Genomic DNA, 25,011 nt, shown 5'->3' with positions numbered 1-25,011 from the left:
TTTCTATCAACTTTTGCCCTTCATCTCTCTCTCTCTCTCTCTCTCTCTCTCTCTCTCTCAATTCAATTCAATTTCAATTTAAGGGCTTTATTGGCATGGGAAACGTGTGTTAACATTGCCAAAGCAAGTGAAGTAGATAGTAAACAAAAGTGAAATAAACAATAAATATTAACAGTAAACATTACACTCAGAAGTTTCAAAAGACATTTCAAATGTCATATTATGTATATATACAGTGTTGTAACAATGTGCAAATAGTTAAAGTACAAATGGGAAAATAAATAAACATAAATATGGGTTGTATTTACAATGGTGTTTGTTCTTCACTGGTTGCCCTTTTCTTGTGGCAACAGGTCACAAATCTTGCAGCTGTGATGGCACACTGTGGTTTTTCACCCAGTAGATAAGGGAGTTTATCAAAATTGGGTTTGTTTTCGAATTATTTGTGGATCGCTGTAATCTGAGGGAAATATGTGTCTCTAATATGGTCATACATTTGGCAGGAGGTTAGGAAGTGCAGCTCAGTTTCCACCTCATTTTGTGGGCAGTGTGCACATAGCCTGTCTTCTCTTGAGAGCCAGGTCTGCCTACGGCGGCCTTTCTCAATAGCAAGGCTATGCTCACTGAGTCTGTACATAGTCAAAGCTTTCCTTAAGTTTGGGTCAGTCACAGTGGTCAGGTATTCTGCCACTGTGTACTCTCTGTTTAGGGCCAAATAGCATTCTAGTTTGCTCTGTTTTTTTGTTTGTTCTTTCCAATGTGTCAAGTAATTCTCTTTTTGTTTTCGCATGATTTGGTTGGGTCTAGTTGTGTTGTTGTTGTTGTTGTCCTGGGGCTGTGTGGGGTCTGTTTGTGTTTGTGAACAGAGCCCCAGGACAAGCTTACTTAGGGGACTCTTCTCCAAGTTCATCTCTCTGTAGGTGATGGCTTTGTTATGGAAGGTTTGGGAATCGCTTCCTTTTAAGTGGTTATAGAATTTAACGGCTCTTTTCTGGATTTTGATAATTAGCGGGTATTGGCCTAATTCTGCTCTGCATGCATTATTTGGTGTTTTACGTTGTACACGGAGGATGTTTTTGCAGAATTCTGCATGCAGAGTCTCAATTTGGTGTTTGTCCCATTTTGTGAATTATTGGTTGGTGAGCGGACCCCAGACCTCAGAACCATAAAGGGCAATGGGTTCTATAACTGATTCAAGTATTTTTAGCCAGATCCTAATTGGTATGTCAAATTTTATGTTCCTTTTGATGGCATAGAAGGCCCTTCTTGCCTTGTCTCTCAGATCGTTCACAGCTTTGTGGAAGTTACCTGTGGCGCTGATGTTTAGGCCGAGGTATGTATAGTTTTTTGTGTGCGCTAGGGCAACGGTGTCTAGATGGAATTTGTATTTGTGGTCCTGGCAACTGGACCTTTTTTGGAACACCATTATTTTTGTCTTACTGAGATTTACTGTCAGGGCCCAGGTCTGACAGAATCTGTGCAGAAGATCTAGGTGCTGCTGTAGGCCCTCCTTGGTTGGTGACAGAAGCACCAGATCATCAGCAAACAGAAGACATTTGACTTCAGATTCTAGTAGGGTGAGGTCGGGTGCTGCAGACTGTTCTAGTGCCCTCGCCAATTCGTTGATATATATGTTGAAGAGGGTGGGGCTTAAACTGCATCCCTGTCTCACCCCACGGCCCTGTGGAAAGAAATGTGTGTGTTTTTTTGCCAATTTTAACCGCACACTTGTTGTTTGTGTACATGGATTTTATAATGTTGTATGTTTTTCCCCCCAACCCCACTTTCCATCAATTTGTATAGCAGACCCTCATGCCAAATTGAGTCAAAAGCTTTTTTGAAATCAACAAAGCATGAGAAGACTTTGCCTTTGTTTTGGTTTGTTTGTTTGTCAATTAGGGTGTGCAGGGTGAATACGTTGTCTGTCGTACGGTAATTTGGTAAAAAGCCAATTTGACATTTGCTCAGTACATTGTTTTCACTGAGGAAATGAACTAGTCTGCTGTTAATGATAATGCAGAGGATTTTCCCATGGTTGCTGTTGACGCATATCCCACAGTAGTTATTGGGGTCAAATTTGTCTCCACTTTTGTGGATTGGGGTGATCAGTCCTTGGTTCCAAATATTGGGGAAGATGCCAGAGCTAAGGATGATGTTAAAGAGTTTAAGTATAGCTAATTGAAATTTGTGGTCTGTATATTTTATCATTTCATTGAGGATACCATCAACACCACAGGACTTTTTGGGTTGGAGGGTTTGTATTTTGTCCTGTAGTTCATTCAATGTAATTGGAGAATCCAGTGGGTTCTGGTAGTCTTTAATAGTTGATTCTTAGATTTGCATTTGATCATGTATATTTTTTTGCTGTTTGTTCTCTGTTATAGGGCCAAAAAGATTGGAGAAGTGGTTTACCCATACATCTCCGTTTTGGATAGATAGCTCTTCGTGTTGTTGTTTGTTTAGTGTTTTCCAATTTTCCCAGAAGTGGTTAGAGTCTATGGATTCTTCAATTACATTGAGCTGATTTCTGACATGCTGTTCCTTCTTTTTCCGTAGTGTATTTCTGTATTGTTTTAGTGATTCACCATAGTGAAGGCGTAGGCTCAGGTTTTCTGGGTCTCTATGTTTTTGGTTGGATAGGTTTCTCCATTTCTTTCTTAGGTTTTTGCATTCTTCATCAAACCATTTATCACTGTTATTACTTTTCTTTGGTTTTCTGTTAGAGATTTTTAGATTTGATAGGGAAGCTGAGAGGTCAAATATACTGTTTAGGTTTTCTACTGCCAAGTTTACACCTTCACTATTACAGTGGAACGTTTTGTCCAGGAAGTTGTCTAGAATGGATTGAATTTGTTGTTTCCTAATTGTTTTTTGGTAGGTTTCAACACTACTTTCCTTCCATCTATAGTTCCTTTGGCTTTGATGCCTCATGATTGAGTATTGCTCTGTTCAAGTAGACTGTGATTTTGCTGTGGTCTGATAGGGGTGTCAGTGGGCTGACTGAACGCTCTGAGAGACTCTGGGTTGAGGTCAGTGATAAAGTAGTCTACAGTACTACTGCCAAGAGATGAGCTATAGGTGTACATTTACATTTACATTTTAGTCATTTAGCAGACGCTCTTATCCAGAGCGACTTACAGGAGCATTTAGGGTTAAGTGCCTTGCTTAAGGGCACATCGACAGATTTTTCACCTAGTCGGCTCGGGGGTTAGAACCAGCGACCTTTCGGTTACTGGCACAACGCTCTTACCCACTAAGCTACCTACCATAGGAGTCCCCTCGAGTCCCCTCGAAGCCTACCATTGACTATTTTGTTTTATTATTATTATTATTATATATTTTTTTTAGCAGACGCTCTTATCCAGAGCGACTTACAGTTAGTGAATACATATTTTTTTATATATATACTGGCCCCCCGTGGGAACAGTGTGCGACAGAGCTGCAGGAGTCGTGACCCGTTTTTGTTGGTTATGTTGTCGTAGTTGTGCCTAGGGGGGCATATGGGGGAGGGAATGCTGTCACCTCCAGGTAGGTGTTTGTCCCCCTGTGTGCTGAGGGTGTCAGGTTCTTGTCCAGTTCTGGCATTTAGGTCGCCACAGACTAGTACATGTCCCTGGGTCTGGAAATGATTGATTTCCCCCTCCAGGATGGAGAAACTGTCTTCATTAAAGTATGGGGATTCTAGTGGGGGATATAGGTAGCACACAGGAGGAAATTTTTCTCAGTTGAGATAATTTCCTTTTGAATTTCTAACCAAATGTAAAATGTTCCTGTTTTGATTAATTTAATAGAGTGAGTTAAGTCTGCTCTATACCAAATTAGCATACCCCCTGAGTCCCTTCCCTGTTTCACACCTGGTAGTTTGGTGGATGGGACTACCAGCTCTCTGTAACCTAGAGGGCAACCAGTGGGTCCGTCTCCTCTATACCATGTTTCTTGTAGGATGACAATGTCTGTATTTCCGATTTCTTTGGTGAAGTCCAGATTCTCTCTCTCTCTCTCTCTCTCTCTCTCTCTCTCTATCCCTCTCTTGCTATCTCTCTCTCTCTCTCTCTCTCTCTCTCTCTCTCTCTCTCTCTCTCTCTCTCTCTCTCTCTCTCTCTCTCTCTCGTCTCTCTCTCTCTCGCACTTGCAGTGTTTTCATTTTGAATTGGCCCATGAATTTGCTATGTAAATACGTTGAATTGTGCCAATAAAATTCAAATTCTCCCCGTCAGATGGAGAAGGCCAACTCTCGTATGAAGCAGCTGAAGCGTCAGCTGGAGGAGGCTGAGGAGGAGGCTACCAGGGCCAACGCCTCCCGTAGGAAACTACAGAGGGAGCTGGACGACGCCACCGAAGCCAGCGAGGGCCTGAACCGCGAGGTCAACACACTCAAGAACCGCCTGAGGTATAGCCTCTCATAACACGCTGTATATACACTTCACATACTGTAGTTATTTATGCCTGTCGGCATTCCCTCTGACAGTTTCTTTAAAACAAAGAAGAAGACATTCATTGTTATCACTGCCCATACATGTTCATCAACGTGCCTATAGATGCAACAGGACACACACACTGACATAGATCTGTGGGTGTGATAAATAACCATGTATGTATTTGCCTGTCCTCCTCAGGCGTGGAGGCCCCATCAGCTTCTCGTCTAGCCGTTCAGGCCGCAGCCGGCAGCTTCAGATCGACGGAGCCTCCGTGGACAATTCTGATGATGACGCCGACAGCCGCTCCAGCGACCACAACGACACGCAAGCCTCCAACCAGACTGAATAGACGCACCCTGCTAATCCTACCAACCCTATCGATTAGCCTGTCTGGCATCATGGTGACAACAACACTTCAGCCTCTCCATCTGTCCCTGTCCACGAGTCAACAGCAGGGAGAACCAGGGTTGTGTTCATTAGACACCAAAACAGAAGAAAACAGTCCGAAACAGGGAGGGACTACCTGGACTTGTCCAATAAAAACCGCTTGTTTTCATTTTCCGTTGAAAGACGTTTTCAAATGTTTTGCTACGGTGTGTTCTAATGATTACGACCCAGACCACCCACCCCCTCAGAAATGCTCTCTTCCTGGGGATGACAAAACAATTACTCCCACTTGGGCGGTTTACTCTGCCTTACTCTAACATTACTCTAACATTATTCCTACTCTACTCTGGCTAGCTGCTCGGCCCGGCGAGTGTCCCAATGATCTGAAGCATCTTAATATAGTCCTCCCTAGGCGTGGAATTATGTGCTCCGCTTAAATGAATATGTAAACTTATGTACAAGTGCTTTTTACTTATGAACTATGCGTATGTGCGTGTGTGTACATATGAGTATGTATGGTATGTGTATCCACCTACACGCCAAACTGCAAGGAAAGGAGTGAAACTTGGTAACGTTTTGTCGTCCTCCTCACACATGAAACAAAACATTGTCTTGTAATACAAGTTTGTTACCAAATCTAAAGCCATCATCTCTCCCCTAGCTTAAAGCAGGCCTAACAAAACTGTCCTCTCCAATGATAGTCCTACTCAACGATAGGGCAGAGGTCAATGGCCAGCCAATGGACTGCCTCCGCTTCTCTCATTGCATGAGTCTCTTCCTGATGTACAGACTATTATTCCGCTTCTAAACACTACTGTGAAACAAGATGGTGGATTCACACAATCTGACCGGTTCTGGAAGAAAACAATGGAATGGAAAGAATGTTTTAATTGTGAAAAGCTTTTATCCACTTGCTACAGCATCTTGTCACAACACTTTAAAAACAATTGGTAACTGACTTCTTATAGGAATCGCATAGGTCATGATTGACGTTTTTTGTTGTTCTATTTTGACCAATTGGAACACTATTATTTTTCCTGTTGTTCAGGAAGAAGGGTTGAAAGCAGAGAAGTGTGGTATGCTTAGATAGATGGTCGCTGGCATACGTATCACAGAGAATCGCTGGAAACTGCACGTAACTGCACAATGAGTATTCATATGCCCCTGTAACTGGAGCCAGGAAACCCCATGCTTCTCTCTGAGTGGTCACATGATGTACAGTACAGCCCCTTAGTCCAACACTAATGGTGTGAGCTTCGATTGAACGTGTAGTTTGACTAGGTAAAGCCTACCGCTCAGAGCAAGGGAGGCAGCCATCTCACTGTTTGTGCCATGGTTTGGTAGTACACTAGGACCGCCAACTCTCTTATAATGCGCTGACACACCAACTACCAAGCACTTAGTATTCCTAGATATGACAGCCTTCTACTGGGGATAGCATCTCAAAGCTCTAAAACGATTAAGCCACTACAACCATAGAGATATATCTCTGTGACTACATCTAGTCATGTGGACTCTTAACATAGCAGAATGTCCATATCCATCAGCGCTCTCTATTCTTCCTTTAGCATCTCTGTTCAGTGTTCAAAAAAAGAGGGTAATGTATGGAAACTGCCACTTTCATTGACTTTTACTCCAATGTTAGCTCAGCTGTAATGACATGTTTCTTTAAAGTGCCTTAGACACTAGAAAGAGCATTAGTGGGTAATGCTGGTGTGCTCCTGTATTAAAAAGAAAGACGTGTACATGCTGTATGTATTACACACAAACCTAACGAGGCAAACCTGGTGAAAGGAAAACAAAACACTACTTTTTCTTCTTCTAACCCTTTGTCTTGTGTATTTTTGCTGTGCGTCATATCATACCCAGTGCGTACCTTCTCTCCCGTTCATACACTGGTAGTAATCTCTCCATAGGTAGTGTGTGTGTGTGTGGGGGTCAGAAATCAGTGTTACTATTAACTATGTGAGATGTGGAGCCTTCTGCTCCCCCTTCAAGAGCAGAATGTGATTTCATTTGGTTAAAAGCTTTAACATCCATGATGTAGTTTTACTGGTGTTTGTATTATTATTATTCTCAGACTGGCTGTTGACGACCAGGCTTTCATTCATCTGCAAATACCCCCCGCCATTTTATTTCTTGTATGCCTCCGGTATTTCTAGACTACAGTGATTTTTTGTAAAAGAAAATAAAACATATTCATTGTAGAAATAATGTGATTGCAGTTTGTCCTGAGCGGAGGAGCCCCTAGAGACTTTCAATTCAATTCAAAAACGACTCTTGGATTCGAACCAGGGACCTGCTGCATGGGAACCCAAATTTTATACTCTCCACCATGTTGGGGGTATGCAACATCTTCGGCATAACCAGACATGTGTTGTCGGGTGGGCCTGCATAAATCTGGGCAGCTAACTTCTAGCAATTTTGCCATTGGGCAGAGAGGGAAATGTGCAGTTTTATAGCTCATCTCATGCTATTCTGAGAAAATTTTGCATTTTTAAAGCAAATTACAGCTCAAATATAGGTGTGTTGACTGTGATAAAGACACTGGATTATGTGATGTCTTGTTTGCTAAATGAACAAATGAAATAGGCAGTAGCATGGTGCATACAGCCATCGAAGCACAGTGGCAAATGCCTCAATGCAGTCATATTTGTTGCTTATCAGTTAGTTCTTTTTGGCAACCCATCCGGTGAGAGTGAATATAAATCCAAATCTGTTCTGTTATATTTAATGAAATCTGACAAACCCAGTGCACTGCTTGCTATGAATTCTATCTGATGGTGTTTGCATATTTAGGTAAAAAGACAATGTCCTGTTTGGAACATTTGACAAGAGCAGATTTTTTGCTCAATCTGAGTGGGTGGGCCTGGGCACGAATGAACACGAATGTTGACATAATTGAGGGACTGAACAAAACATGGATTTATGACAAATGTATGAAGAAAAAAATGTGCAGCATCTTAAGGCTTTATTCAATCTGTATCGCTGAAGCGTTACAGTTTGCGCGCAAATGTTAAAGTAAATTCCGATTGAGCTGACAATCGGAAATTACCTTTAACGCGGGAACATTGTCTTAAATTGTTACAAAAAAACGCTGAAACCCGCAAACGAATTGAATAGAGCCCTTACTTCCTTTAGGTGTCTCATTGTGTCTCGAGGGTGTAGTTTTTCCCTACCTTCAGAACTAGAGTAGTGTTCTTTTGAAAGACAGCTGTCACAATGGAGAACGGAAGAAAGGGACCACAAAGAAATGACTCCGGCCCTACTGAAAACCAACTGTATTTTATTCCATAATTGACACACAAAAATAATCTACAAAAGAGACCGAATTAAGTAACCACTACAATGAAATGTAAATCTTTACCCGCTCCAAAAGCACTAAAGCTTCAAAATGTCACCTCCTGCTCCAGTCACAGAAATAAACAACTTTTCACCATGACATCCTGACAGACCACAGATCGACAACAGTCATGGGTACATTTCAAAGAGAAGGTTGGTACGAACACATGCACACTGACCAAGGCACCCCATCTATATGCTAGGAAACTCATCTTTGGCGCCATTCTTGGTGCAGCTGGTCGACATTCATACTGACATTGGAAGGAGAGATGAAGGATGATAAGAGATAGACAGCGGGAAGAAAGCCAGAGGTCCCTCCCCTCTGACCTTGTCCTCCAATGGGTTTTGAGAAGAAGACTAGGAGAGGACATGAGGAGTATGCTATTGAGATCTTCCCAGATATAGGAAGAGAGTATGTAAGAACTGTTTCAAGAGAGGTATTCAGTAGGTGAGAAGGGAGAGGTCTGGGGGGATGGGAAAAGGAGTCAGACATAGGTACACACAAACATAAACAACTCCCAGAAATACATTGACAGTTGAGTAAGAGGTTGAAAGCCAAGCGACGACTTGCACTTTTGCATTGAAGCATTTATAGTCCTGCATAGTTCTTTAATGAAACTTACAAACTAAGGCGTTTTGTTATATTGAGTTTTGACTGTGTTTGAGTTGATAAGCGGTTTTTACAAAGTAAATTAATTACAATTTATTTATTTTAAAAAAAAAGTTCAAGTAGGCTACAATCTCCAATCTTTGTCCCCTCTCTCACGCTCCACTCCTCTTTCCAAAAGAGGAGTCTAGCTTTTACAGTTCAAGTTTTTTCTCCAGAAAAGGTCCAGTGTGATTATACAGCACCAAAGACACGCTGAGCAAGAGAGGGGAATACTCACTCTCAAACACACACGCGCGCAGACACACACACACACACAACAGAGAAAAGGGGGATATGCAATTCGCACACACTCACACATAGCACAGACTGACCTGGAAAGAAAATACAATATATAATAATATATGTAGGTTATGTACACACACACACACACACATTCAATCTCACCGGCACAAACATTTTTTTTTTATCCCTGTGTAAATTACAAATAATTTATCAATATTAGCTATACTACCTTAACAGTCAGTTGTGGGGAGCAGAGGCGACTTTAAAACAGTACAACTCTATGGACACACTATCCCACATCGGAGACAAGTTAACAAACAACGTTACCTTTCTCAGACAGTCAAGACAACGAAAAAAAAAAAATGCTCAAATCTGCTTTAGACGAGAAAAAATAAAACACTGACTTAATTCAAATTAAATTACTTAGCAAACAGCGTACTCCCCCTCCTGGGTCGTTTTCATTAAGGAACGGACACACCGGTAGCGTTTGCCGGAAGAGAGCACTTAGCACCTCTGAACACAGAGTGGCAGCCATAATTTGCAAACTGATTCTACATGTAAAATTGAGCGAAAATGTTGGCAATCAGACGCCCACCGGCGGGGTGGTCCGTAAAACACACCGCGCCGAACGAACGGCAGATCGATATTCGGTGCGGTGTGTGCGCTCCGTTAGTGCACAACATAGCAAAACGATTTTGAAACGAAAACGAGTGTTCAGGCAGTCCTTCCTCGTTTCTGTTTTTTTTTCAACATTTGGTGCCTAATGAATACGACCCTGTCCTCATTCCACAGTGATAAAGGTCGGTCATGTAAACATGTTGACAAGAAAAATTAAAAAGGGAAACGGTTTCATTATCATTCACCCCCACCCCAGGTCCATTTTATACCTAGTAATCATAAAAATACAGTTAAATTAAATTCATAAATCATCATTGTGAGGGGGAATTGATTATTCAGGTCCATATTGAGGGGAGAGAGGCTGCTCCCCCCTGTATTACATAATTGTGTCTGTCTGTCCAATCAAAGTGATCCTAGTGGATGTCTCGAGGAGAGGCTGTGATGTCACTCCATCCTCCGTCTCTATTGGTCAGTGGGACTTCCTCTTCATGTCGCCACCCTGGCTTTGGTTCGCATCTGAGGTGGGGGGGAGGAGTCAAAACAATTTGTTACATCATGTGTAAATACATGAAGATGCAGAAACATATGAACACCTAACACAAAGGTAGGGTATGCTTCATCGACAGACAAGACATGTGCTTCTAGTGTTATCCTAGTCATGTAGTAACACAAGCATGCAGATCACCACTAACATTGAAGCAAGAAGACGCAACAGCCAAACAGTGAGTGAGAGATATCAACATGAAGCAGGGAATGACAACAGCACAAATGGAGAAAGGGAAGAGGAGGAGGGAGGAGGAGGGAGGTAAGGGAGGAGGAGGGAGGTAAGGGAGGAAGAGGAGTGAAGTTTACCTGAGAAAGCAAGCTGCAAGTGAGGAGGTAGAGCAGCCTGTGACCCTGACTGGAGACTCTTATACAGATCTGAGGAGAGATGGAGGGAGGGAGGGAGGGAGGGAAGGACAGAGGAGAGGAAGAAAGAGTGAGGAGGTTAAAAAGGGGAAGAATGGAGAGGGGGAAGGGGTTGAGGAGAATAAAGGTAAGAAAAGGCACATTAAATAATGAAAGCAGAATTTGAGTAAAACATCAAATAAAATAAGAAGGTGAGGGCAGATAAAAGGGGGATTAAAGAACACAGGAGTAGAGAACATAGGAGTAGAGAACATAGGAGTAGAGAACATAGGAGTAGAGAACATAGGAGTAGAGAACACAGGAGTAGAGAACATAGGAGTAGAGAACACAGGAGTAGAGAACACAGGAGTAGAGAACATAGGAGTGAAGGAAGGAGAGGATGGATGGATGGATGGATGGAAGGATGGATGGATGGATGGATGGATGGAGGGGGAGAAGGAGTGAGGGATTGGTTGAGAAAACGAGACAGGCAGGGCAAGAGGGTTACAGTGAGAAACCTGGAGCATAGGCACATTACAGCTGATTATACTTCAGTATGGATCCACACCACACCATTGACCATGAGTAACACAAACAAACTCTAAGACTAGATGAATCTCAAGGAACCACAAATTGTTTTTACTACGACTGATTTTCTTTGTCATTTGATCAAATTCATCCAATAAGATGTCATACTAATGAAGTTCTAAATTCTTTAAAGATCTTTATCATATAATGATGTACAGTACAGACTTTCTAAATGGTATTAAGAGCCCATACATTTGCATGCACGGTGCTTTGAAAGATCACAGTCTTGTGGAGCCACTGCCAGTTGGGCCCCAGTTGCCAATTACTCACCCATTAAGTCACTCTGTGAGAGGCTATATCCTGAGTTGGCGCCCGTGCCCAGGCCGCTGCCCCCCGGGGCTCCAGGAGGAGTGAAGTTGAGCAGCGAGGGGAACTGGAAGGGCAGCGAGACGGGCACCAGCCCCCCCAGCATCCCAAAGCCAAGTGGCCCGCCCAGGAGGGGACTTCCAGCTGACACCTAGGGAGAGAGAGAGAGAGAGAGAGAGAGAGAGAGAAAGGAGGGATCAGGTGACTCACTTGGTGACATATAAAGTGCCTGACACAATCTCTTCTGTTCTGACTACGTGGCCAAGCCTTTGCAGAACATACTCAAAACCCTAGCGAGAAAAATGCAGTCAGTATCTAAAAGTTGCTTCTCTTGATCCTCTTTTTCACTCTTCTTGACACTTTTTCTGGTCGCCTGTGATTGGCTGACTCACCTGCGTCAGGTGTGAGGTGATGGAGGGTGTGGCCATGGTTGCCGTTGGCGCCCGACTGCCTACAGCCTTGGCTCCGCCCACGGCCCTCTGTCTCTGTCCGTGACTGGTCGAGACCATGCCGGAGGGGGAGGGGCTGTTGTCTGGGCGACTGGTGACGGGCGACATGCGCATGGGGCTGCTGTTGGAGCTTACGCTGCTAACGCTACTACTGCTAATGACAGACGGAGCCTTCTGGCTCCCCGCAAAGCTATAACTGCCCTGGCCCGACTTCACCTGACCCCCACCTTGGACACTATATGTGGGGCGGAAGCCGGCAGTCTTGGGGGACTGGTACTGGAGAGGGCTGGAGATCATTTGAGAGTGAGAGAGGAGGTTGGAAGAGGAGGAGGAAGGGGAGGGGGAGGAGGTGGGAGGAGGGGTGGGGGCGGGGGGCGAGGGGTGGGGGGCGGGGGGGCGAGGGGTGAGCTTGATGATGGGGGAGGAGTTGTTACTGTGGGAGGACTTGGTGAGGGTGGCCTGCATGGGGGTGATGAAGTTGGACTGGTGGTGGGGCTTGGATTTACCCTGGTGATGGGAGGGGGACTGGGAGGGTGAGGAGCCCACCGTGGAGGTGAGGTAGGAGGGTTGCTGGGGGCTCTTGGAGTTGAGCTGCTGGGGGCTCTTGGAGTTGAGCTGCTGGGGGCTCTTGGAGATGAGCTGCTGGGGGTGTGAGTGGGAGTTGGTGGCACGGGACTGAGGGGAGGAGGAGGGCATGTTACTCATCATGGCACCGCCGTTACTGCTGCTGTTGGTTTTGACACAGCTCTTCCCCAGTCCTGGTATTGCCACGCCCATGCCCAGGGCGACCTTCTGATGTGGGGGCAGGAGCGGAGAGGACGTGGGAGGGGGCCGCTGCTTGGTGGGCAGGGAGGGGGACGACGGTGGGTGGAGTTTACTCCCTCCGGTCATGCCCCCTTGCCTGTGAGTGGCGGTTGCCATGCTGACATTGTGTCTCTGAGTCTGTCCCATAGAGCCCGCCCCTTTCATCACCCCGTACACTCCGTCGGCGCCACGAGACACCAACGTGGCCCCTGCGAGCTGCATGCGAGCCGACGACGCCGTGGAAGTGGAGGGAGAGGTAGATAGAGTGGTCATAATGTTGGCCATCGATGACATCGTCACCATCGTTGACGAGTTGGCGTTTACCTTGGAAAGAGAATGTGACGTGAGAAGGGAAGACGAGGGGGAGTAGTGAGGGGTGATGGAGGGGGGGGAGGAGTTGGGGATCTGGAGAGGCGGGGGGGAGAGGGGGGAGGTGAGGGTGAGGTCAGTGACGCTGCCGTGGGGACCCAGGCCCTTGGCGGCTTGGCTAAGGAAGGTGAGGGCGTGGGAGACTGAATCCAGGGAGGGGGCACGGAGGTCCTCGTCCAGCGAGTCGGACAGGCAGATGGGCTCCGAGGGGGACGAGGAGGTCCGGCGGGCCTGGATGACGGAGGGGGTGGAGGGGACGTGGGGGAGAGAAGGGGTGGTGGCGGTGGGGAGATTGGGCCTCTGCTGGATCCATTGGCCCTCCTGGAACACAGGGACAGGACAAAGGTTAGCATTAGCCCCGCACCAGAACATTTGGAAGCACAAGTAATACCAAATAACCATCTTGTAGAAAAGGTTACAAAAGTCAATTGAGAGTGAAGAGGTGTCACTGACCTTGGCTTTAGCCCTGGGGGTGGGGACCATCCTTTTCTTGACCCTGGACAGAGAGACAAATGGTGTGTTAAGTTAACAGCCTCACAGGAATGCTAATCCATCTATCAATTAATCAATCATCTGTTTCTTCAGATATACTACATATTCTATCCATATACTGTCCACATTCTCTATACATCCCATCACATACTGTATATACAGTGGGGGAAAAAAGTATTTAGTCAGCCACCAATTGTGCAAGTTCTCCCACTTAAAAAGATGAGAGAGGCCTGTAATTTTCATCATAGGTACACGTCAACTATGACAGACATAATGAGAATTTTCTTTCCAGAAAATCACATTGTAGGATTTTTAATGAATTTATTTGCAAATTATGGTGGAAAATAAGTATTTGGTCAATAACAAAAGTTTCTCAATACTTTGTTATATACCCTTTGTTGGCAATGACACAGGTCAAACATTTTCTGTAAGTCTTCACAAGGTTTTCACACACTGTTGCTGGTATTTTGGCCCATTCCTCCATGCATATCTCCTCTAGAGCAGTGATGTTTTGGGGCTGTCGCTGGGCAACACAGACTTTCAACTCCCTCCAAAGATTTTCTATGGGGTTGAGATCTGGAGACTGGCTAGGCCACTCCAGGACCTTGAAATGCTTCTTACGAAGCCACTCCTTCGTTGCCCGGGCGGTGTGTTTGGGATCATTGTCATGCTGAAAGACCCAGCCACGTTTCATCTTCAATGCCCTTGCTGATGGAAGGAGGTTTTCACTCAAAATCTCATGATACATGGCCCCATTCATTCTTTCCTTTACACGGATCAGTCGTCCTGGTCCCTTTGCAGAAAAAGCATGATGTTTCCACCCCCATGCTTCACAGTAGGTATGGTGTTCTTTGGATGCAAGTCAGCATTCTTTGTCCTCCAAACACGACGAGTTGAGTTTTTACCAAAAAGTTCTATTTTGGTTTCATCTGACCATATGACATTCTCCCAATCCTCTTCTGGATCATCCAAATGCACTCTAGCAAACTTCAGACGGGCCTGGACATGTACTGGCTTAAGCAGGGGGACACGTCTGGCACTGCAGGATTTGAGTCCCTGGCGGCGTAGTGTGTTACTGATGGTAGGCTTTGTTACTTTGGTCCCAGCTCTCTGCAGGTCATTCACTAGGTCCCCCCGTGTGGTTCTGGGATTTTTGCTCACCGTTCTTGTGATCATTTTGACCCCACGGGTGAGATCTTGCGTGGAGCCCCAGATCGAGGGAGATTATCAGTGGTCTTGTATGTCTTCCATTTCCTAATAATTGCTCCCACAGTTGATTTCTTCAAACCAAGCTGCTTACCTATTGCAGATTCAGTCTTCCCAGCCTGGTGCAGGTCTACAATTTTGTTTCTGGTGTCCTTTGACAGCTCTTTGGTCTTGGCCATAGTGGAGTTTGGAGTGTGACTGTTTGAGGTTGTGGACAGGTGTCTTTTATACTGATAACAAGTTCAAACAGGTGCCATTAATACAGGTAACGAGTGGAGGACAGATGAGCCTCTTAAAGTAGAAGTTACAGGTCTGTGAGAGCCAGAAATCTTGCTTCTTTGTAGGTGACCAAATACTTATTTTCCACCATAATTTGCTAATAAATTCATTAAAAATCCTACAATGTGATTTTCAGGATTTATTTCCTCAATTTGTATGTCATAGTTGACGTGTACCTATGATGAAAATTACAGGCCTCTCTCATCTTTTTAAGTGGGAGAACTTGCACAATTGGTGGCTGACTAAATACTTTTTTCCCCCACTGTATGTATACACTACCAGTCAAAAGTTTGGACACACCTACTCATTCAAGGGTTTTTCTTTATTTTTATTATTTTCTACATTGTAGAATAATAGTGAAGACATCAAAACTAGAAATAACACATATGGAATCATGTAGTAACCAAAATAGCCACCCTTTGCCTTGATGACAGCTTTGCACACTCTTGGCATTCTCTCAACCAGCTTCATGCGGTAGTCACCTGGAATGCATTTCAATTGACAGGTGTGGCTTCTTAAAAGTTAATTGGTGGAATTTCTTTCCTTCTTAATTAGTTTGAGACAATCAGTTGTGTTGTGACAAGGTAGGGGGGGGTGGGTATACAGAAGGTAGCCCTATTTGGTAAAAGACCAAGTTCATATTATGGCAAGAACAGCTCCAATAAGCAAAGAGAAACGACAGTCCATCCTTACTTAAAGCATGAAGGTCAGTCAATACGGAACATTTCAAGAACTTTGAAAGTTTCTTCAAGTGCAGTCGCAAAAACCATGAAGCGCTATGATGAAACTGGCTCTTATGAGGACCACCACAGGAATGAAAGACCCAGAGTTATCTCTGCTGCAGAGGATAAGTTCATTAGAGTTACCAACCTCAGAAATTGCAGCCCAAATAAATGCTTCACTGAATTCAAGTCACAGGCACATCTCAACATCAACTGTTCAGAGGAGACTGTGTGAATAAATAAATAAATATGCCATTTAGCAGACGCTTTTATCCAAAGCGACTTACAGTCATGCGTGCATACATTTTTGTGTATGGGTGGTCCCGGGGATCGAATCAGGCCATCATGGTCGAATTGCTGCAAAGAAACCACTACTAAAGGCCACCAATAAGAAGAAGAGACCTGCTTGGGCCAAGAAACACGAGCAATGGACATTAGACCGGTGGAAATGTGTCCTTTGGTCTGGAGTCCAAATTGGAGATTTTTGGTTCCAACCGCCATATCTTTGTGAGACGCGGTGTGCGTGAACGGATGATCTCCGCATGTGTAGTTCCCACCGTAATGGAAGAGGAGGTGTTATGGTATGGGGGTGCTTTGTGGGTGACACTGTCTGTGATTTATTTAGAATTCAAGGCACACTTAACCAGCATGGCTACCACAGCATTCTGCAGCGGTACGCCATCCCATCTGGTTTGGGCTTAGTGGTACTATAATTTGTTTTTCAACAGGACAATGATCCAACACACATCCAGGCTGTGTAAGGACTATTTGACCAAGAAGGAGAGTGATGGAGTGCTGCATCAGATGACCTGGTCTCCACAATCCCCCGACCTCAACCCAATTTATATGGTTTGGGATGAGTCAGACGGCAGAGTGAAGGAAAAGCAGCCAACAAGTGCTAAGCATATGTGAGAACTCCTTCAACACTATTGGAAAAGCATTCCAGGTGAAGCTGGTTGAGAGAATGCCAAGAGTGTGCAAAGCTGTCATCGGGGCAAAGGGTGGCTATTTGAAGAACCTCAAATATAAAATTAGTTTAACACTTTTTCGGTTACTACATGATTCCATATGTGTTATTTCATAGTTTTGATGTCTTAACTATTATTCTACAATGTAAAAAATTGTAAAAATAAAGAAAAACCCTTGAATGAGTAGGTGTGTCCAAACTTTTGACTGGTACTGTATATATATTTATACTCCGGACTCCGACATTGCTCGTCGTAATATTTCTTAATTCCATTATTTTACTTTTAGATGTGTGTATTGTTGTGTATCGTTAGATATTACTGCACTGTTAGGAGCACACGCATTTCGCTACACCCACAATAACATCTGCTAAATATGTGTATGCGACCAATAAAACTTGTTGTGATCTGTCAATCAGGCATATATACACTAAAAGGTATAATTGCCATTATAAAGCCAACGACATAGTTGGGAAACTATCCCAACTTATCTATAAGGTCCAACTATAGTTGAGAGAACTTACATGTTGCCAGTGAGGTGACTGTGTACAGCACGACTCTCCTTGAACAGCATCCTGGCCTGCATCCAGCCCTTGGGCCAAAGTGGTTTGACCTCGTTCTCCATGAAGGCCTTGAGGTAATCCTCCACGGAGAGAGAGCACTGAGATGACTCCAGTTCATAGCAGCTCAACTTCACACGCACCAGGTTACACAGCAGCGACCTACACACACACACGCACACACACACACACACACACAGACAGAAAAGAAGAAAGCTTACTAATCTATTGTCTTTTCAATCAACCATTTTCTGTATGACTTTGATCGAGAATTTCACTTTAGTGTCTAGGCTGGGTTACTATAAAGGCACTTTGTGACAACTGCTGATGTAAAAATGGCTTTATAAATAAGATTTGATTGAGGGCAATGGATGGGCGGTTACCTGAGCTTGTCGTCCCAGACAAACTTCTTCCGTGGGCCTATCATCCTCTTCCCTGGCTTCCCCTCGTCCTCCTCCTCTGATCCGTTCTTCTCTACCTCTCCAGGCTGCTGCCTGCTAGGGTTCAACACATACAGTGGGGGAAAAAAGTATTTAGTCAGCCACCAATTGTGCAAGTTCTCCCACTTAAAAAGATGAGAGAGGCCTGTAATTTTCATCATAGGTACACGTCAACTATGACAGACAAAATGAGAAAACAAAATCCTGAAAATCACATTGTAGGATTTTTAATGAATTTATTTGCAAATTATGGTGGAAAATAAGTATTTGGTCAATAACAAAAGTTTCTCAATACTTTGTTATATACCCTTTGTTGGCAATGACACAGGTCAAACGTTTTCTGTAAGTCTTCACAAGGTTTTCACACACTGTTGCTGGTATTGTGGCCCATTCATCCATGCAGATCTCCTCTAGAGCTGTGATGTTTTGGGGCTGTCGCTGGGCAACACGGACTTTCAACTCCCTCCAAAGATTTTCTATGGGGCTGAGATCTGGAGACTGGCTAGGCCACTCCAGGACCTTGAAATGCTTCTTACGAAGCCACTCCTACGTTGCCCGGGCGGTGTGTTTGGGATCATTGTCATGCTGAAAGACCCAGCCACGTTTCATCTTCAATGCCCTTGCTGATGGAAGGAGGTTTTCACTCAAAATCTCACGATACATGGCCCCATTCATTCTTTCCTTTACACGGATCAGTCGTCCTGGTCCCTTTGCAGAAAAACAGCCCCAAAGCATGATGTTTCCACCCCCACGCTTCACAGTAGGTATGGTGTTCTTTGGATGCAACTCATCGTTCTTTGTCCTCCAAACACGACGAGTTGAGTTTTTACCAAAAAGTTCTATTTTGGTTTCATCTGACCATATGACATTCTCCCAATCCTCTTCTGGATCATCCAAATGCACTCTAGCAAACTTCAGACGGGCCTGGACATGTACTGGCTTAAGCAGGGGGACACGTCTGGCACTGCAGGATTTGAGTCCCTGGCGGCGTAGTGTGTTACTGATGGTAGGCTTTGTTACTTTGGTCCCAGCTCTCTGCAGGTCATTCACTAGGTCCCCCCGTGTGGTTCTGGGATTTTTGCTCACCGTTCTTGTGATCATTTTGACCCCACGGGGTGAGATCTTGTGTGGAGCCCCAGATCGAGGGAGATTATCAGTGATTTTGTATGTCTTCCATTTCCTAATAATTGCTCCCACAGTTGATTTCTTCAAACCAAGCTGCTTACCTATTGCAGATTCAGTCTTCCCAGCCTGGTGCAGGTCTACAATTTTGTTTCTGGTGTCCTTTGACAGCTCTTTGGTCTTGGCCATAGTGGAGTTTGGAGTGTGACTGTTTGAGGTTGTGGACAGGTGTCTTTTATACTGATAACAAGTTCAAACAGGTGCCATTAATACAGGTAACGAGTCGAGGACAGAGGAGCCTCTTAAAGAAGAAGTTACAGGTCTGTGAGAGCCAGAAATCTTGCTTGTTTGTAGGTGACCAAATACTTATTTTCCACCATAATTTGCTAATAGATTCATTAAAAATCCTACAATGTGATTTTCTGGATTATTTTTTCTCAATTTGTCTGTCATAGTTGACGTGTACCTATGATGAAAATTACAGGCCTCTCTCATCTTTTTAAGTGGGAGAACTTGCACAATTGGTGGCTGACTAAATACTTTTTTCCCCCCACTGTATACCTCAGAACCAACATGTTCTCCCGACCCCAATATATACCAGCAGAGGCAGAGACGCATGTAAATGAAAGTAGTGATGAACACAGGCAGAGTAGAGCACTAAAAATAACCAAACAACCATTATGGTTTAGAGATATAGCATTGCAGTATGCCAGGGATACTCAACTACTATTTGAGAAGGTCCGGTCATACAAATGTCCTAGGTGGCAAAGATCCGGATGGATATTGTCATTTATCAGCGTAGTAACAACCCCCCCCAGCAACCCATGCGATCCCAAACTGTTCAAATTGTTCACATCCTCTTTGTTGGTGGAGAGAAAATGTTGCAGTTTTAAAGCGAATTTCCTGCAATTCTACACATTTTGCCATATGATACCTGAATGAGTGACTCAACTAAATCAATAGGGGCCCCATGGGGGTCGAGGCCCCTGGGCGTACCCATCTAGCTAACATGGGCTAGTTGATCAACTGGACATTTCTGACAGGTTCTAAATCGCTCTCTGTCAGGGAATGACAAACTGTCCATGCAATACTAAATGTAGAAAATGTTAAAATGTAAAGTCCGTAATGGACCCGTTCTGCGTCCGGATCCGGACCGCGGTCCACCGGTTGAGTATGGCTGCAGTATACTATTGAGTATTGTAATCTTCTTACTTGGCAGCCTTGACCATGCAGTCCATGTTGTATCGTTGGATCTGCTCGGGCATCACACTGCACACAGCCAGCTTCAGCTTCAACAGGGGCGTACGCAGACGGTCATCCTGGATGTTGATGCTAAGTTTCTTCAGGCGTTTGAGCAGAGCCTCCTTATTGCAGGGCACAAAGGCCTCCAGGTGAGAATACACCTCCCCACGTAGCCCCATCGGCTGCTCCTGCACCTGCAGCTCAATACTGGGGGGAGGAGGGGAGGGGAGGAGGAGAGAGCGGAGGGAAGTGAGAGGAGCAACAGAGGGAATGAACAGGAGTGAGAGAAAGGGGGGATGGAGAGCGAAAGATGGCAAGCAAGGAAAGGGGATAAAGAGACAGCAAAGAATAAAACAATTTGAGAGAGAAAGATGTTGGGAGAAATGTAGAAGAGAGTGGGGGTGAAAAAGACAGGAAAAGAGATGAACAATCGACTCCGATATCAGCGGTATGACACAATCAGGGTGTAGACAGAGAGAGATTTACAACGTGTCAAAAGAATGACAAACTCACTCCAGTAGGATGTTATTCATATCGAGGGTGAAGAATTTCTTCCTTCCCTCTTGATCAAACTGACGAGAGGCCTGTGAAGAAAAGAGGTTGGTAAGCATACAAAGCTGTATTCCATGGAAATATGCACAAAAGTAAAAAGGAGCCTTCCGTGTCAGTTTCAAAACGGCTGCATCGTCATCTTTCCAGTTTTCGCTCATCTTTGATTTGTCACTCTCTCTTTCTTCTCTCTCCCTTTTGGCTACCAGTTGTCTATTGCTACTCTACCTTTCTTTCATTCGTTTTGCTCTCATCCGCTCCTCCTTTCTGCTCTGCTCCACTCTAACTCTCTATGCACTTTTATCACCCTGTCAAGAAATGCATTACAAATCTTAGAAGAACTGAAACACTATTTTAAGTGATATCACCTTGATCGTGGTTTCAAAAAATGTCTGCCACACATTTCAACTGTACAAAATTCCAGGAAGTTACTCAACAATTAAATTAAGGGATGATCACATAAACATTAAATAAACAAATAAATACATCTATGATAAACAGGAAAAGCCCCATCAGCGCGACTCACCGCACGTAGGTCCTCGATGCGCTTGATGAGGGGGGGAGGCAGGCCGTCAGGGAGCGGAGGTGGATGCAGGAGACCCCCTGAAACCCCCAGTCCCCTCCCTAACCCGCCACCAATCGTCTTCGGCCCTGAAACTCCAATTCCCGTCAAGCCATTCTCTCTCCCGGGGGTGGCCACATGCGGATTAGCCGAGCAGTCCAGAAGGCTGAAGTCTAGGTCACCCAGAAGATCCTGGAGCTCCTTCTCATTTGCCGAGCCCAGCAGTGACATCATGGCGGGGTCGGCGGTGAGCTCGGCCAATGAGACGTCGTTGTTAGCCGTGTTAGCGTGCTGGTGGGAGTTAGCCAGCAGTTGGTTGGCTCGGGGTGCGTTGGCCAGGGAGCTACCCATGCCGGGGTGGGGCGCATTGGGGTTCATCTTCCTCATCTCCTGCTTCTCCCGGGTGAAGCGGCGCAACATGGCTGCCAAGCACAGGGAGTCCTTCATCAGCTTCTTCCTCTTCTTCTTCTCTGGCCGGTGGATGTTCATCAGAGACGACACTCTGGATCAGAAAGACGAGAGAGAGGGGTGAAGAGGGGAAAGAGAGGAGAGGATGAGAGAAGGAAGAAATAGGAAAGAGAGAAAATAGTGAGGGAAGAGACATGGAAGAGAGGGAAGAGAGATTATGTGGGGGGAAGGAGGGGATTGTTAATCCAATAGCAAGTTATGATGTGTAATCTCGAAGACAACAAACCTATAAGCAAGGCAATGTCTTTTCAATATGATACAAGGGAACAACAGTCTCATAATAGCTGCTGGTCTATTTCTGGGGCTCTTTAGAATAGGAGTATTTATGGCAGCGGAGTGATCAGCCTATCAGAGCGTAGCTAATGGAGTCTTTGTTAAGGACACTTGGCCTGTCACACAAGCCCACGGGCCATTCAGAGAGAGCATCAGAGTGTGTCATGTCATAGTCAGACATATCTGTACATTGGTAGGAATGAACCAAAATATATCTATATGATGTATTCGTCTATTCTATTGTAACAACTGATTCAAAAACCATTACAAGACATTTTGAGGAATGGGTCTTGCAACATGCTCAGTTCTATTTGAGAAATATGCATAGAACAACAATGTCCTCTTAGATAATTTGCTCTTACAGCAAGAACAAAATAATCTGAATTATTCAACAACCATTCTATCTCAAATTCTAATTTGTGAAGGTCCAGACATGCCTGACAGGCACAAGAAGCACCGATGTATCCATCCCACTATCCTTTCATCTCACCCTGGTTTGGGCACTCTGTTCTTCCGGGGTTTCTTCTCCTCCAAATTGTTCCCTTCTTTCCGCCGTCTCTTGATCACTTGCTCCTCGCCATCCTTCAGTTTCTGCTACCACCGGAAGGCACAGACAGAATTCATTAAAAACCAAAACAACCAATTGTATAAACACAAATAAATCAGGTTTGTCATACTCCTATCAGGGATGGGGTCAATTACTCTAGTCAATTCAGGAAGTAAGCAAAAATTAATTGATTTTCTCATTGATTTTGAATGGAATTGGAATTTCTGTTTACTTCCTGAATTGACATCATTGAAATGGAATTGACCCCAACTGACTAAATTTAGTGTAATTTCACTGTATAAAATACTTCATGCCAGTATCCCACCCTTACTCTGGGTTTGACATCCTTGCCCCCGTCCTCTCCTTCTGACTCGGAAGCAGCTCTGAACTGCAGCGTGCCCGTGTTGATGTAGAACCCTCCCAGCTTGGTGGTCAGGGAGGCTGGGACCAGCTCGTCATACTGTCAAACAAAACAAAATGGCTTTTCGAGTTTTGTTATCAACATGTTTGCTATATCAAAATTAAAGGGGTGTTAAAATACAACCTAACAGGACTTCTCCAGATGAAGGGATGTAGAGGGTTAAAAAAAGGGATACTTACAGCCTCTGAGTTGTCAATAAATGGGTCGGTCTCATCGTAACCGAAGCCTATGTCAATCAGATCCTGCATTCTGTCCTTCCGCTTCTTCTTTCCTGCTGCATTCTCATTGCCCTGTGTCACAGATTATACATACGTTCACATGAACATACTATATAACCAGTAGTCATAAACAACAACAAAAAAGGCTTATAACCAGATATAACAGGTTTACAACCTAGTACAACTAGTTATTAACCAGATAAAAAAGTAAAACTCATCTTAAAACTAGTATCTTATCAGTGGAGTTATTAGAGGACAACGTTTTACCACGGCTCCAAAAAATTACGTACATATTTGTTCTCAAACTTCTTGGCCAGGGCCTCCACCTGCAGTCGTTCTCGCTCGTCATCGTTGAAAGGGTCGCTAGGGTCAAGGGCAGGAGGCACGATAAAAAGAGTTGGAGTCTGAGTTGGGGCTGGAGGAGGGTTCTTTTTTACCTAGAATGGGGAGGGAATGGGTGAAGAAAAGTGTAACTACTGGAAAATAAATTGACTTAACCACAATAAACAAACAACAAAGTAATAAATCATATTGTGTTGTTATTGTACCGGATGTAAAGCATATTGTCATGGAATCACATTGCCCAAATAGCATTGGTGAAGAAGCATTTGTATTTAGATTTACAGCTGGTTTATATAGTTGTAGTATAACTTGTAATTACAAGTTTGAGAACAATGTATTATATTCAACATAATTCCTTCACAAATATGTAACTAAAAAAAGAGCAAACTACTGTATCATGCAATGATGTAGGTGCACACCATTGAGTGTCTTGATAACATAACACCGGTATTTGCATAACTCCATGTAGGCTACATCCTGGTACTTACAAACTCACTCCATTCAGCACTGACTAATCTTCAATATGTCACCCATAGGAGGCTAAACTCAACTGTACTGGGGCACTTCTTCTACGTGCCATAATAATGGCTGTATGACTGGTGTAAACTAGCAAGCGAGTTGTCAAGTTATCAAGAACGGGAAACAGGTAGCGCCAGACAACCTTTACCACTACATGTGCATAAGGAGTGCCTACAACTGTAATATTGACGTGCCGTTCGAGTACCAAGTGATTTGAGTGAATGGCTTAATGAATGGCTGAGCTAGGGTCTTTTGTGTGAAGTCCATGACTGGTAATTTCCTCCCACAGACCACGCTAGTCCGTGGAAAGACAAGATACATCCACTTTCCTATCCTAGTTTATAACAAGTCCCCACTAAACAAGCTAATAAAATCAACTGGTGTTGATCCATGTCTTCCCTGGCCAAACAGAAGGAGTCATACCTGGATGTTTTGGACGAGTTCGCTGTAGTTAAACTCGTTAGACGATTGATCGCTGGGCTCGGACAGAGATAGGTTCAATCGCACGGTAATCCGTTTTCCTTCAGCGTTGTACTTGTCGCTAGTTTTGCCGAAAAACCCACCGCCACCATCTGCCCGGGACGCTGTCTTGTCGACCTCACCATCCGCATCTAAGTCGATGTCGGCCTCGTCATCCTCCAACCGTCGTTTCCTAGTCTCGGTGGCTGATCCCGCAGCGAAGGCCGAGAGGGTGACAAATTGTACTTTTCTCGGTTCGGCCATTTGGATGTGCTGCCTGTCTGAACCTCGCTTCGGACAGACAGCGACAGCGCGAGCTACTTCGCGAAACTACTTCAAATTGGCGAAATGAAGGGGTTTGCGCGAAAACGCAATGGCTATTTAGTGGCTAATAAGATGTAAGGGGGTCATCCGCACCATTCGAATTGAATTTCAGCGGATGAGATGGTCGGGGAAAAGTTGTTTTTTCAGTAGCTACTTGCATCCTCAATTGCTATGGGATCGAGACATTCAAGGTGGCCATCTTGGATTTCAGGAGTAAATAAAATATCAGAGAGGTCACTG

The 25,011-nt window shown here is 44.5% G+C and overlaps 2 protein-coding genes across 11 annotated transcripts in view; one reads left to right on the top strand and one right to left on the bottom strand.

The window, feature by feature from the left end:
• Positions 1-7,016, top strand: part of LOC121554089 (myosin-10) — a gene marked incomplete at its 5' end in the record, with an annotated part of 64,768 nt that extends 57,752 nt beyond the window's left edge. For all 7 annotated transcript variants that reach the window (XM_045223360.1, XM_045223359.1, XM_045223355.1 and 4 more), the window contains 2 exon segments: positions 4,218-4,390; positions 4,617-7,016. In XM_045223360.1, coding sequence (XP_045079295.1) covers positions 4,218-4,390; positions 4,617-4,767 — 324 coding nt within the window.
• On the bottom strand, positions 6,868-24,969 carry LOC121553852 (ubinuclein-2-like). Of its 4 annotated transcripts, none has more exons than XM_045223361.1 (15): positions 24,412-24,969; positions 23,418-23,564; positions 23,089-23,199; positions 22,820-22,948; positions 22,432-22,535; positions 21,165-21,702; positions 20,603-20,673; positions 20,060-20,296; positions 17,669-17,782; positions 17,250-17,447; positions 13,515-13,557; positions 11,832-13,382; positions 11,404-11,590; positions 10,510-10,578; positions 6,868-10,173 (listed from the first exon to the last, which is right to left on the bottom strand). In XM_045223361.1, the coding sequence occupies exons 1-15, from the start codon at positions 24,709-24,711 to the stop codon at positions 10,127-10,129; spliced, it is 3,846 nt and encodes a 1,281-aa protein (XP_045079296.1). In that variant the 5' UTR covers positions 24,712-24,969; the 3' UTR covers positions 6,868-10,126. The 4 variants fall into 4 exon arrangements, with proteins under 4 accessions (XP_045079296.1, XP_045079297.1, XP_045079298.1 ...); XM_045223362.1 differs by having other exon boundaries at positions 17,669-17,779; XM_045223363.1 differs by having other exon boundaries at positions 22,432-22,532.
• Positions 24,970-25,011: the final 42 nt, after the last annotated feature.

This window comes from Coregonus clupeaformis, chromosome 1 (assembly GCF_020615455.1).
Source record: "Coregonus clupeaformis isolate EN_2021a chromosome 1, ASM2061545v1, whole genome shotgun sequence".
Taxonomy (NCBI): Eukaryota; Metazoa; Chordata; class Actinopteri; order Salmoniformes; family Salmonidae; genus Coregonus; species Coregonus clupeaformis.
This window is presented reverse-complemented; position numbering and strand designations above follow the sequence as displayed.